Source organism: Kwoniella bestiolae, chromosome 4, assembly GCF_000512585.2.
Source record: "Kwoniella bestiolae CBS 10118 chromosome 4, complete sequence".
Lineage (NCBI taxonomy): Eukaryota > Fungi > Basidiomycota > Tremellomycetes > Tremellales > Cryptococcaceae > Kwoniella > Kwoniella bestiolae.
The window spans coordinates 286,514-300,718 of record NC_089244.1 but is presented as its reverse complement, the minus strand read 5'-3'; the positions used below and the strand labels follow the sequence as shown (position 1 = coordinate 300,718).

The 14,205-nt window shown below is 47.4% G+C and overlaps 6 protein-coding genes across 6 annotated transcripts; 5 read left to right on the top strand and 1 right to left on the bottom strand.

Annotated features, from left to right (window-relative positions):
- Window positions 1-626: 626 nt before the first annotated feature.
- I302_105681 (uncharacterized protein) lies at window positions 627-2,223 on the top strand (the record flags this gene model as incomplete). Its single annotated transcript, XM_019191430.1, has 7 exons — window positions 627-745; window positions 970-995; window positions 1,092-1,204; window positions 1,275-1,366; window positions 1,502-1,578; window positions 1,678-1,796; window positions 1,888-2,223. 7 exons carry the CDS (start codon window positions 627-629, stop codon window positions 2,221-2,223), a joined length of 882 nt encoding a protein of 293 aa, XP_019046060.1.
- A 1,076-nt stretch (window positions 2,224-3,299) lies between these two features.
- I302_105680 (uncharacterized protein) lies at window positions 3,300-4,452 on the top strand (the record flags this gene model as incomplete). The annotated part of the gene is made up of 3 exons (XM_019191429.1): window positions 3,300-3,887; window positions 3,992-4,191; window positions 4,284-4,452. The coding sequence occupies 3 exons, from the start codon at window positions 3,300-3,302 to the stop codon at window positions 4,450-4,452; spliced, it is 957 nt and encodes a 318-aa protein (XP_019046059.1).
- A 287-nt stretch (window positions 4,453-4,739) lies between these two features.
- I302_105679 (uncharacterized protein) lies at window positions 4,740-6,228 on the bottom strand (the record flags this gene model as incomplete). Its single annotated transcript, XM_019191428.1, has 6 exons — window positions 4,740-4,946; window positions 5,067-5,279; window positions 5,378-5,455; window positions 5,571-5,763; window positions 5,871-5,972; window positions 6,038-6,228. The coding sequence occupies 6 exons, from the start codon at window positions 6,226-6,228 to the stop codon at window positions 4,740-4,742; spliced, it is 984 nt and encodes a 327-aa protein (XP_019046058.1).
- Window positions 6,229-6,573: 345 nt separating this feature from the next.
- I302_105678 (uncharacterized protein) lies at window positions 6,574-8,516 on the top strand (the record flags this gene model as incomplete). The annotated part of the gene is made up of 9 exons (XM_065870130.1): window positions 6,574-6,620; window positions 6,678-6,718; window positions 6,779-6,864; window positions 6,918-7,033; window positions 7,089-7,183; window positions 7,250-7,263; window positions 7,317-7,334; window positions 7,460-8,010; window positions 8,117-8,516. The coding sequence occupies 9 exons, from the start codon at window positions 6,574-6,576 to the stop codon at window positions 8,514-8,516; spliced, it is 1,368 nt and encodes a 455-aa protein (XP_065726202.1).
- Window positions 8,517-8,936: 420 nt separating this feature from the next.
- I302_105677 (uncharacterized protein) lies at window positions 8,937-9,773 on the top strand (the record flags this gene model as incomplete). The annotated part of the gene is made up of 2 exons (XM_019191426.1): window positions 8,937-8,964; window positions 9,115-9,773. The coding sequence occupies 2 exons, from the start codon at window positions 8,937-8,939 to the stop codon at window positions 9,771-9,773; spliced, it is 687 nt and encodes a 228-aa protein (XP_019046056.1).
- Window positions 9,774-12,003: 2,230 nt separating this feature from the next.
- I302_105676 (uncharacterized protein) lies at window positions 12,004-13,752 on the top strand (the record flags this gene model as incomplete). Its single annotated transcript, XM_019191424.1, has 4 exons — window positions 12,004-12,053; window positions 12,154-12,973; window positions 13,043-13,267; window positions 13,411-13,752. The coding sequence occupies 4 exons, from the start codon at window positions 12,004-12,006 to the stop codon at window positions 13,750-13,752; spliced, it is 1,437 nt and encodes a 478-aa protein (XP_019046054.1).
- Between the last annotated feature and the right edge of the window lie 453 nt (window positions 13,753-14,205).

Sequence of the window (14,205 nt, the reverse complement as noted above, 5' to 3'; positions counted from 1 at the left end):
AGCATTCTCACGATTAGACGGACCCGAAGAGTGCCTGATAAGGAGAGTGGTGGGACACGACTTTTGCAAAGACATGGACATGGAGATAGGAGTGGACACATGGTACAGTAACGTCGACAACGATCAAGTATCAACTATCAACATCAGTCAACAACGCCCAAAAGTTGATTTGATATACATAAATGTTATGTTTATAGCAAGGAGGTGGATAACGTTACCTTTTCATCTTACTCGCAATTCGGTTGACCGTCATCACATCGTCAACGTTCCAGGGCAATTTTAAACTTAAATTTCAAACGACCAGGTAAGTAAAGGCTATTTATATTCATATTCTATGCTATACGAGGTCGACTTTGGTAGTTTGTTACTTCAACTTCTCATCATACCTTCCCACAAAGGACTTTTCCTTAGTCCGCTGCTACTGCCAAATCGAAAGAAAGGATACTCGGACTGTTCAAAGTGCGCTGCAAGCAACTTGCACTCGACATTCCTTCGAAAGGGTACAAGTATACCACCACTTCCAGCTGTACATTACAACTTGATCTCATACATAATCCATAACCTGTAATCAAGAAAAGGAAAGGCCTCACGAAGAAGCAAGAAAAAGCAAGAAGAAGCTCGGCATCATGGGTGAACCGATAGACCAAGATGTTGATGTCGAAACCATCTTAGCTAGTGGGATGACCACTCCCTCGAGGAGGGGGTGGAAAGGGACGATAGCGGTCGATATGGATGATGTGCTTTGGTGAGTGGGCTCGTTGCTATCTCTCTTTCCCGTCCCTCCATCATCTCTACGACACTGTGCTTTGCTCGATCTCGCCTTTCACTGCCATGGAGGGACGAGGTATTCTGGACGATCGGCTGGCCGGGAAGGCTTGACGAGGCACAGAGTCCGGAAAGAGGCGTTGTCGGGCTGTTTTAGTTCGTGCTAGAAGCTGACGATATTACGGTATCTCATCGGATCTGCAGCCAGACCAATGCTACTATTGTTCATAGTGAGTGATCCGGACCTGCATGCTCAGATGCAGGTTAATACCTGTATCAGGTTTGATCGATGACATATGCTAATTCTAGTGCATTTGTTACCTCAGTGCACAACGAGCTGTTCGATACTCAACCCCCACTGACTCTAGATGACTTCAAGAATTACCTATATTGGATGAACAGAGGATGGGGCACACCGGAGGAAACAGTTGGGATGGTGGTGAGTCCACTGCGTCCCTTCCTATTCATATTGCATTTCTGCCCTGAGCTGATCTTGGATTGATGATCAGGCAAAATTGTATCAGGGGGGATTGTATATGAGAGCACCTCCCGTAGAGGGGGCCAAGGAAGGGCTGGGACGTCTGAAGGAATTGGGATATAAGTGAGTTTGCGTTCTATCTGCATTCATTCCGAACTGCATCTGTACGATACTTGATTCATGACGGTGAAGTCAAACGCCTGAGCTTGATTTTGTGAAAACGTGTAAACTGGTACTAATTCCGCAACCACTTCCTAGTCTTATCATCATAACTGCTCGATCGGAGAATCAAAGGACGGGCACAGAAGATTGGATAGCAGAGTATTTGCCTGATAGTGAGTTGTTTGGTCAGATGCTTTGTCTACCGTTTGTTCCTCTCATGCCTCGTCAGTCATACACATATGGCGACCAAACTTACCATCTACCTCATGTAGTATTCGACGAGATACATTTCACAGGCGCGTTCCAGCATCTTGAGCCTACCCGAGAGGAGAAGGAAGGTCACGTAGCCAGGAAAGCGGTGGTATCGCACCATAAGCGATCGAAAGCTGAGGTGGGTGTCTGAGCTTTGCGCTCCTCGAGAAGACCATCCTCATTGCGCCACTCATACAGAACATCTGGCTGATTCGATTTGACCTAATCAGATAATACACACCACCTCATCCCTATTCCTGATCGACGACTCCTCCGAAAACGCCTACGACGTAGCAACGTCCACCTACCCACACGAACTTCCCACCAAAGTACTGCTGTTTGGCGATTATCCATGGAACGCCATTGTGCATGATCCATCCCAGAGAACGCAGATAGAGGCAATGACTTATCATGAGAAGCAAGAGAAGGGACTTTTGGAGGAGTACGAGCAGTTAAGAGAGAAGAGGATAAAGGAGGGATGGTTGCCTCGGGGTGTGGAACGTGTGGCTGATTGGACGAGGGTCGTGGAGTGGGTTGAGAGGTTTGATAAGACTAGAGATGTGTAATTAAGAGTAGACGGTTCGTTTGAGTCCGCCCTCCGGCTGGACGGTGCGTAGACGTACGAGAGAGGGGATTTGGGCATTCAGAACCATATCATCATTTACCTTATTCATACAATATCTGTAAACCACCACGATACCCTCACGTAGATGCCATATTAACATTATTGAAGTCCCGCCTGACTGTCTTGGTGTTTCAGATGGGTTGGGATTGTGTTAGTGCGGGGAGGATGCAGATCCTACGCCTACGATAAATCAAAAAGGAAGCTCCCATTAAAGGCTTAAAAGGATGTTCTGTGCTATCAAGTCGACGGAGATGAACCTCATCGGCAGGCTGAATGTTCATGGTGATTTTCTCCTCAATGATTTCGGTTTCAACGCGATGAATGCAGCTTTGCCCATCGCTTCAGCTGTTCATCTGACTTTGTTTCGGCATCTCCGGCACCGTTACTTACATCACGGCGATCGCCGATCAGAGCCAAGCCAAGCTGAATAAGGAACGGAAAAGACGATCATTTGCTTTGTTGCTGCTTGTAATCACGCCATAAATCGAAATAACTTATTTACCTTACCTTGCTTTGGAAATACTACTATTTGACCTTTTCATCAAGCTGACGTCTTATGAAACCATTCACCCTCGCCTGTCAAAGCACCAAGCACTAAAATGGAATCATATAACGTGATAACCCCACTCTCACCCACCGTAAAGGGAAAGACAGGATCGTCAATTCAAAATTTACTGTATCTCGGCTCAGCTCGCACGATGGCGACATGGTGCTACACATCAGTATTCGCCATTAATTGGTGATGCAAATACATGAAACTCATAGTAATTCTTGCGTGCTTTTCACTGGTGCTTATTCTGATCTGTGATGGGATCATATATATAAGTGAGCATGGGGGGTCCTTCGAACTTGTTTTTGCCTCTTCCCCACTTGAATTACATTACTAATCCAGACGAATCGAAAAGAATAACATCATATCGCATAACTTACTCAGCTCAACGTTGAAAGCTACACAAGCTAAGAAGATCCAAGCCTTCGCATATATAAAAGGACCGCTCACAGGATTATCCAAGCAAGATGGCCTTCGCACTTGCAACCCACTCCCTCGCGCATCACTTCTCAAATAAACAATCTCATCTCCCCTCTAGCCCCTCCTCTTCTTCCTCGTCATCAAGGATGTTCACCAACCACCCCGATTCAGATATAATCCCCTCGGTGATCTACGATGCCCTGTCCAACGAGCAGACGAGAGGTAGATCAACAGAAAGGAAATTGATACATTCCTCTTCACCATCTCCACCTGCCAGTCGACGCGCCTCCGACTCGAGTTCGAAGCAGGTCGATCCGACTATCGTGCACTCTCATCACTCCCTTCCACCCACCACCGACGACATCTCCACGGACCCCATTCTTTACCTCCCACCTCTCCTCTCCCCCCTACCAGAACACCACATACACGAACACACCCACGGGGATGGCAAAGAGAAGGACGAGACAGCACAGGTGTTAGTCAAAGTGGTAGAAGCTTTGAAAGGGTTCGAAACTCGTTTACCGGATATCGATCCGGCAAGTTTGGCATTACATCAGGCGCTGCATGGGTTCAAACCCTGGGATGAGGATTATGCGTCTACGCCGTATGATGAGGCGTTCAACTGGTCTTCCCTTGTGAGTCCTGCTTCTCTCCTTGTTCCCGCCTCATTTCACTCCCATAGCCCCCACGCGCGCGGCCCAGTAGACGACTTGGTACTGATACTCTGGCTTTCCTGTAGTCCCTCCCCAAGGGAATCGAAAGAGAATGGTACTGCGTCGTCTTCCGCTCGCGACGTAAGCCCGAATCAGCCAACTTGTCCCTCTACAGAGCAGATAGAGAAGCCCACGAGGAAGCGGTCAAGAACGGTGGGCTCGTCATGTACTGGTATGGCGTACCGGATCATACGGGGTTGAATTTGGCTACTTGTATCTGGCAGAGGTAAGTTTTGGTCTCTCCTTTCCCGGCTTCTCTTCCCTAAACGAGGGGTTCAACCATGCGAAGGATCTCGTGCTGATTTCCGGTTCTCGTAGTCGCCGACACGCTATCAAAGCTATCTCTGGACCGAAACATATGAAAGCTATGAAAGAGACTGAGGGAGCATACGAGACATATCAACTTGAACGGTGGATCCTGAGCAAGAAGGCGGGTAAGAGGCATTTGGAGTTGAAGAAGTGGGTTGGTGGGGATGTGGGGTGGTAGATGCCATCGCTGAAAAAAAATAAAACAAGTCGCTGTACTTCCTCGCCAAATTCTGGGTAGAGTCGTAACATAGCATTGAGTTGTAGAAGGGAAGGGAACAATCAGCTTTACTTGGGAATTCGGGTCCATCACTCAGATGATATAACATACGTCTTGTACATTGTAAATAGTTATTAGAGTACTCAATCAGAGTTAAATAAGAAAGTAGAGGCAACGTTGTAAATATATGTAAATCAATGCATTGTGCATCTATACAAAACTCTACCTGGATCTACAAATCTCCTTGATTATGCAGAAACGTCAATACCCACTACCTCAGCCAACATCCTTTCCTTCTCAGGTTCAGCCAACGGACCTGAAGGCAGTTGATTCTGATTCAACCAGTTATACGATTCTTCAATTAACGTATCGGTAAGTGGTATACCTTGTTCTGCGAGAAGTTTGATAAGGTTGGATATGGTTGAGATGGCCTGTCTACCTTCCGGAGGAATGTCCTATGACAGGCATTGAATTACTCAGTCTTGCTACGCTCGAGGTAGATGTTCACAAAGATCGCGAGCGATTTGCTTATATAATTGTAGAGGTGAACAGGTCAAGGGGAACGCGAAACTCACATCGTTCTTATCGCTATATACACCCTCGGAATCGAACCCCTCTCCACCTTCCCTCTTTTCCTGTGAGGTACCGTTCGATACCCACACGTAGCCGTTTAGACCCAGAATCACATCCACACCGGTCGGACCGCAAGGTGGGGGGATATGGTGGAAATGCGATTTGAGACGACGGATCAGTTGTGCAGGAACTGTGAGGAGTTGGCCGTTTCGTAGCTGGTGGGGAAAGGTCAGCACCGACCGTTCGTATTTGTGATCACGATGCATCCATATGATCTGAGCAGATAGGATCGGAAAAGAGATTTCCCACTCACTTTACCGTACTTCAGTGACCTGGTATGCAATGACATTGCACCATCACCAAAGAACGCTTGTACTTCAGCTACGAGTAACTGAAATAGCAATAAAAGCAATGTGTCAGCTTCCATGATCGATCGTGACTTCTACCACCTACAGAGCTCTTTTAGACTCTTGGAAAGCTGATCGAGCGAATTTCAAATCACTCACATCACCCTCAGCCAAGAATTCTCTCATTTTCAACGCATCACTCTCAATCTTTCTTCTCTGTACACCACCAGGCAAGTTCACCGAAGATAACATCAAGACGGCATCTTGTCTTCCATTCGCGTCTACTCTCCATCGTTGAGGTCCCACTTCGACAATTCGCCCAATTACAAGGTCTCCTACTTCAGGGACGTATCTAAGATTACAGAAGTGACAGATCAGCACAGATTCTTGATAAGGCAGAAGTTCCCGGTATATCTCTTGGCTGACAACGAGGATTGTGAGTTGGGTTTCATCACTCACTTCGATCGAACAGGCTTGACGGAGATCAACTTGTTCACCCTCTCTATCGTACCAGTCACACTTGAGATGACATTGGTCTCTTCGACATATGTTCCGTGACCCCTATGAGTATGCAGCGTTATCAGCGATCAACTCGTTGCTCATGAATTTAGATAGATGATGTTCACCTCATATACTCCTTTGAGCTGGTGATCATCTCACCAGGAGTGACAATGTTCCTCCTGCTAGGTCCTGCACCGAACTCGTCTTCATCAAGATCCATCGCATCCAGCTCGGCTTGATGTTTTCGGTGAGTTGAGGGGATATCATCTGAGAATGATTGGGTGGAGGAAGGTGGGATGGTCTTGATTGTGAACATGGTGACTGTGCTGTCGGTCATTCGTTGTTCGCTCTATGCTGAGCTATGTTGATTGTTCAAGTGGACAGAAATATGGGAATTGAGGATGCATCCAGCTATCTTGACATCCTGATCGAAGAAATCGTTAATTCAACGGATAAATGCAGCCGGAGATTGAACGTATCTCCGTGCTGGCTGTCTTGTTGCCACCGAGAACATGACGTTGCGGTGGAGATGAAAGATTTAAGGTTGTTTACACGTTTAATAATTGTTTTGACCGCAACCCTGTTCGTATATCTCTGGTATACCCCCTCAGAGCTCCTAGTCTGATAACGAGACCCGAAATCAAGGCGATACCTCTCTACGATGACTGCTGAACCAAAAGACCTGCTACTGCTCGTTTGGGTTCACGGGTGAGTTGTCATTTGAAGTCCCAGTCGAATGTTAGCTAACACGCACACAATAAATAGTTTCAAAGGCAATGAAGTGACATTCGAGTCATTCCCAGAACGTAAGCTGACTTTCGCCAATACTCACGTATCAAAGCTTATTCTGATGTTTCTCGTCTTAGGCATATCCCACTTACTAGCTACGACCCACCCATCTCTCAAGGTAGAAAGTCGTGTGTTCCCAGCATATCAAACCCGTGGAGAGCTTGTAAATTGATCTACTGTCATGTCTCCTTGCATATCAGCTGACAGATACCACAGACCGCAGCTACCCTGGCATTTGTTGATTGGCTCACGGAGCTAGTAGTGAATTTGGAAAACGATCATGGAGCAGGTGGAGGAGCTGGGAAAGCAAAAGTGGTGCTGATGGGTCATTCGTGAGCTCGCTGCAATGAGAGGTATTGTATTTATGCTGACTTTTCGATGAGTTAGGATGGGAGGATTGTTGATTGCTGATGCAGCGAGGGATATCGCAAGTAATACTAGAGAAGGTGAAATGATGTGGCCCAGGATAGTAGGGATTTTGGGTGAGCTGATCGTACCATGGCCCCGGTATGAAATAGCTGACCGACATCCTGTATGACGTTATCCAGCATTTGATACACCTGTAAGCTTTTTATAATTATTGAGATTCAAGATGATAGCTAATAACATCTATAGTACCTCGGCCTACATCCTGTAAGTATGAAACACCTGATACCTGCTCAGCGAAGACGGGCGCTAACCGTACTGCCCTGATCCTTCTCTTGTGCTTCTACAGCATACCTTTGTGAGCTATCCTGATGCTATCCGGAAGCGATCAGCTAAGCTCACGAATCATGTGTTATTACTCATCCCAGAAACACCACCTATCCCAAGCAGCATCATACGTCGACCAAGCGCGAAGTATCGCCTCTACCGTAGGAATGTTATCACCCATGGCTCTTGGACTGGGCTTTGGTAAATTCGGCAAGAAGACCGAGACTCCCGCAGAAGCTGGACCATCGGGTTCCCGATCAGCATCACCTATATCTGCAAATGGAAAAGGCAAAGCACCTGAAACCCAGACCACTGTACTCCCTCCCACCTCATCTACCGAAACTACCGCAACACCGGCTGCTAGTAGCTCTTTCTGGTCCAAGATACCTTCCCTTGCACCGCCATCTTCCAAGACAATGTATGGTTTGGGGGCGGCTGCTTTGGGTGCTGTGGCATTAGGAACAGCGTATTATCGGAGGGAAGATTTCGTCACGGGGTGGAAATATGGTTATGATCATATGACGTTTGTGAGGAATCTGTGGGACGACGAAGGTATGAAAGGAAGACTGGTGGCTATCCATGAGTTGATAGTCGGCCGAAAGATAGTATTTCACAAGTGAGTTGAGGTTCTCCTGTGTCGTATACACACCATGTCTCTGTCCATTCTATTATCCCTTCGAGAAGGGAGAAGGGACGCTCAAACTGATTAATGCGTATGGCAGTTACTACACGCATCTACCCCCTTCTCCACCTACGCAACTAGTTTCGCGGACATTCGCAATCCTTCCACCGATGACTCACCCATTATACAAATACTTCAACGCGGCATCGAATAGTATAGCGACAGATGAAGTATCAGCTCATATGGGGATGTTCAACCCCAAGACCAATGATGGGTTCTATGATCTCGGTTTAGAAGTGGTCAGAGTCATAGGTGAAAAGATAGAGGAAGAAGGTGTAGGGAGGTCTGACGTCAAAGGATTGGATGAGGTCTTAGCGGAATTGGATAACGTGCAGCCATCTCCTGAGACATCGTCAAATGAGAAGAAGCAGACGAAGGACAATGGGGATTGGGGAGTGGAGAAGGATGAGCTAGGGCATGAAGTTTGGGTGGAGAAGTAAAACTTTATCTGAAACTGTTTCGATATGATGTTACTTTTTTGGATACTGGTTTGATAGAGACTTTTCGATGTTGTATCTCCGCGGTATGTCAGACCATCCCTATCCTTTCATTTCGCAAGGCATAGCGATCGTCGATTTGGGTTCGAAGTCGAGTAACAAGTCGAGCTGTGACCAATCGTTCTTTTGTCAAAGTGTATTTCTATTGCGACTCCTCGGCACATTTCCTTATCCGACGTTTGGGCATGGGTTCTGAGTCATACGACACCCTATAGACTAGCCCTATCAACTTTGAAAAGTAGGCCACATCGTACAAATAAGACAGTCACCACACATAGATATACAGTCCTCTTTCAAGACAGTCCATTCAAATACTAACACTGATTGACTTGCAGCAGGGTTGTTTTCGCGCGATTAATTGAGATGCCATCCCAAATTCAGAACCCGCATTGTGAGTTCTTGGAAGAGGCTTTAGGACCCATCAGTTGGATCATCAATATCCCCGATATATTTATCTGCATCAAGCTTTCCTTTGAATATACGTAGGCATTATTTCCCATTGAGATCTGACTGACTTTATACCACTGTCGATCGTGTGTAGATGAAGCAGACTCCCTTGAAGATCTGTATAAGCGATGCACTGATACAGCTTTCGAATGTGTTGAACTTTTGACCCGATCAACGAAGGATCCAGAAGATTGTCACGTTTCAGCGCAGGCTGCGAGAGTAAGTAAGACGTACGATGCCCTGAGGAGATCCTTATTTGAAGCCAAAGCCTCGCTCAACTCCGCGGATGGTTCCCACGTCGAGAGCACGAGCGACACGAAACCCCCTCGAAGTGCGATTCATGGTGGGTTGACAGAGTTGGAACAGAGGCTCATATGCGCCGATAAGGACCTAAAGTACTGTAAGATTCAGAAATGGGATCAAGAGTTCAACCGAGCCTTGAAAAGCTGTGTTCAATGTACTCGAAAGGCTACAGAGTCTTTGAAAGGTCTGGAAGCGTCATTGACCGGTGATAGGGCTGATTCACAATTCGACCTCTCTCATATGGTTCTAACGATCGATAATGCTGAATCTTCTTATAGAGATTTGGAGTTTTTCTTGAGAGGAGTTGGGGAAAGCCTTCTTAACCCGAATTGCCCGGAGAAGATCAAGGGTCTGACTCGGGGCGGGTGGGAAGAATGGTTATCTCTCAAAGACGATGTCTCGAGAATCAGAGAGTATTGGAGTGTATCTGATAGAATGCTGCACGAGTAGATGTAGGGAGATTCCTGCATCGTCATGGTGTCACAATAGGTACTCTTGAGTCGAAATGTTATTTCCAACCTTGTCTGACGCGAAGCGAATTCTGCGGTCTGTCTGGTCGACATGCAGATGGAGTGTGACAAGGGATAGTTCGAAGCCAGCACATCGTATGACCGTTTTCGGCTATGCCGCCCTAGTGGTCTACATCGAGAAGGTCGGATCGGGCCAGTTGGCCAAACGAACAAGAGCGATAGTGATTCTATTTACGCACAAACCCATGAGTGTTTGGGCTCCCGATTTCCTTGACGCTACTCGACAGGATCCCTTCATCGTCATTGTCCTATGTCAGTGGCTTGAGCTCAACGGAACGTCGGAGTCTCCTTGTCCAAAGGAGGAGCATGACGTATGCACGCTCCGTTCTTCCCGCCAAGACAGTCAGCCATTTCATCCATATTTACTTGCAAGTCCATGTTGCTGTCCAGCCAATGCATTCATTCTCTGATTGGCATGCCTGGTGGATTTCGATGTTCGCCTTGCAAAATTGACAGACATGCCTCATCGAAATTGTTTTCGTATACTTCATCTCTTTCCCTTCTGAAACAACTACCAAAGACATCACAATGTTCACTGAAAACCCAAGTGTTTTACACATCGATGGGTCTCATACCTCATCGCGAACAGAAAGAGCACCGTAAGTGGGATCGAGATCACTCCTGAATTACTACTTGACTTGGTCGCTTGAGGTGAATGCGCTCATTCTCTCCCCCTCACAGTGAGACTACTCTTCAATCGATCGAGATGCCTGGAATTGCATGTGAGGATATCGGCCAGCTACGCGAGCGTTACAGGACTCTCATCAGCTGGGGAGACACCATCGTCAAACGAAAAGAGCGATCGTCCAAGTATCCCAGCTGCCATATTCCTGAAGGGGATTGGGAAACTCAATGCAAGAAATATATTGAAGAGATTGGGAAGTTCAAAAGTCTCATCGAATCACCAGAACTCATGAGATGGGTCGAGTCGATCAATCAGACCCTCGAATGTTTACCTAAAGGTCAAGGGAGACAATCTCTGTGCGCGACGATGTGTGACTTTGAGGATCTAGACAACCGTCTTCGCGAATCGCTACGCCGGGTTGAGGAAACGCGAAGACAGGACTCGACAAAAACCTTCTGTGAGGCAGTTGATGATGCCATCAAAGCAACAAAGAGAGCAAAGTCATCCATGTTAAGCCATATTGGACCTCAAGTATCCCCCGAATTCGTGGAGATGGGGACTCTCGAAGCTCTTACGCAAATATGATGGGAAGCTGAGGGGTGCTATAGAAAGATTGAGGAGATCAATGACGGGAGTTTGTTCAGCGTAGTCCCTACTCCTACTCCACCTACATGCGTATCTAAGACGAAGGACGTCAATGCAAAGTGGCAAGAATGGATGAACCCGGACCTCGTTCGCGCTACTACGATGATCTCCACGGCGTACCAGCAGCTTGAAGCGAAACGCATACGTAGGAAAATGGAGAGAATATACCATATAGAATACCCGGACACTTCGATGTCTGAATTACCCATCTCTGAGATATAGCTCCCAAATCAAAATCGTTCCTAAATTTGTACGTTCATGTATAAATATCCTGCAATGACCAAGATATACATACTGTACCCCTGACGAAGTGAAAGAACTCGGGTCCGAACCTTATTCAGTGTTTTGTTTGATGTTACTACAGAAAGCCAAAACGCCACATGCCACACCTTGCTGCACCACGCGATATTCCAGTAAAACGTCAATGGAGACCCCGGATCGACAACGTCACTTTGTGCAGAGGAATGATGATCTGTTTTGTTTAGCAAGATGTGGTGCTTTGACGTCAGTGCTAAAAGTGACTTTTCCAATAACATACTTTACATCGCAAACAGGAGCACATGACCCCTAGCTTTTTTCGCCCTGGTGACATATAGAATCTAGAAATGACTGTGCACTTGTCGTTCATCCGTTAGACCGGCGGTGCGTATTGGATACGAGTTGAGGTGATATAGCGTCATAACCCATATTCACCTTGTGCCTTGCGACATCTACAAGTGTCAGATCGTCATCGCTCAGCAGTAACGTCATTCCTCGTTGAGAGTACACCTGACGAATGATTTCACCATCTCGTTTACAAGGTATATATAGACCTCTCTTACCGCATGCATACATCTTTCTTCTTTCTCTCTAAGCTACAACAAGAACAAACATAAACACAATGTCGCACTTACAAAACCTCGAAGACAAGATTCAACACACTTTCACCTCGTGAGTTTGGTCCGTCCGTCCATCTACTCCTCCCATCTCTTCTAGGAGTCTCATATCTAGCACTATACTTGTAAGAGAATTGGGCTGACCTGGCCTACAGTGGTCAACCAGGAACCACCGGTAGAGAACCATTTGAGGAGGACCGAGGTGAAGGTAATCCCTTCCACCGAGATCACTCTCACGGACAAGGAGGACACGGTATCAAGGGAGCCAGCGGAACCGGACACCATGAGATCGGTACTGGAAGTGACTTGATCGGCAAGTCATCGACTGGTACAGGGAATGAGAGAGATATCAACTCTGGAGAAGGATTGAGATCACATGAACAGAACCCTTCAAGAGTCGGTGAGACCGGTGCTGCTGGTGCTGGTCTTACTGGTTCGGGTCTTACTGGTTCCCACCACCAAACCGGAACTGGTTCAGGTCTTACCGGCTCTTCTCACACCGGCACTGGACTCACTGGTTCTTCCTCTGAACACACCGGTTCAGGACTCACCGGCTCTTCTCACCAACATCACACCGGTACTGGTGCCGGCGCTGCTGGTGCCGTAGGAGCTGGAGTTGCTGGAGCCGAATACGAAGCCAACAAACATTCTGGTTCTCACCACACCGGTACTGGCACCGGTACTGGATCTGGCCTAACCGGTACCTCAGGAGTTGGAACTCACGATTCCAACAGAGGTGTAGACTACCCAACCACTGGATCAGGATTCGGTTCAGGTGGTACTGCTGGAGGAGCTGGTATCTCAGCTGGTACCCACGCTTTGGGACAAGGTCAAGGTCAAGGACACCACCACGGTACTGGATCCGACCTCACCACCCACCAACACGGATCTGGCTTGACTGGTGGTCACTCCTCTACCACCGGTGCTGCTGGATCTTTGGAGAACGCTGCTAGAAGGGAGACCGGCTCTCACACTGTAAAGTGATGGATCACTCTATCTGTCGTTTTAGAAAATTGATGAAAGCTGATGATTGTGTCATATCAGGGTGGTGCCTCCGACCGAGTCGGTGATCGTGGACAAGACTCCGCTTTATACGAACGAACCGGTGCCGGCGGACCTGTTACCTCCGGTGCTGCTGGAACCGACCGATTCGACTCTGACCGACACCACGGCTCAGGTGTCACTGGATCCAACGTTCCTACTGGATCTGAAGGTACTGGTGAACACGGTGCTGGAAATCTTTCTAGAACTAGCGGAGCTGGCGGAGTTGTGAGTCTGACTTCTCGCAATCATTGTCAACCTCAAGATATCCCGTACTACACCACCACCCATACTCCCATCCCCCCGAATGTCGGATTGAGTGCTCGTGAATGGAAGACGTTATGTGCTGACTTTGCCCTGTCCACTACCAGCTCGGAACCTCCGACAAAGACTTCGTAGGCCGAGACCGAAAAGCCGGAGCTGGCGGTGCTCTTGGAGCCTATGCCGACGAGACTGGTCCATTCAAGGGTAACACCTCCGGACCAGGCGGTAACACCGCCCTGACCGGTCGAGAAGGTACCAACCCATCAGAGGACAACCCCGTCGCCCGAGCCAAATCTGCAGGTCAAGAGATCGGTTCCAAGCCTGAAGGAACCTCTTCTCACCCTGGTGTAGCTCATGGAGTCACCAACGAAGGTGATAGGACCGATGTTGGTACTGCCGAGCACGGTGAGAAGAAGGGTTTGTTGCAGAAGATCAAGGATGCTATCTAATCTTGTTGAATGAGGTGATGGAATTGAATATGGAAGAAGTTAAGTATTATTATGTAGCAAATATACACGTATCTTGAATGTATCACGTTGATTCGATAAAGCCTGTCCATGTCTTGCTTGACAATGTCAGCACACCCAGTTGGAATGTCGACTAAGCCTCTTGAGATCACTACAAATTAACAAGATATCCCCAGCGTGTTCTGGATTTCTCGGTAAAATGATAAGTAATGGACCACACGGCTGAAACGGTCCGTTTAACCGGAGTGGGTCACAAATATGAGTCTAATTCAATCACCGTATCAACCATGTAGATAGATGCAACACGTATATGCATGAGGTATGATTCGGAAAGGCTGTCTGTATATATTTGTTCCGCTTCAGTACCGTCAACTTTACACCTACTGAATACTGAACTGATCCGTCTCTGTGGAACAAGACACTTGTATCGAAACA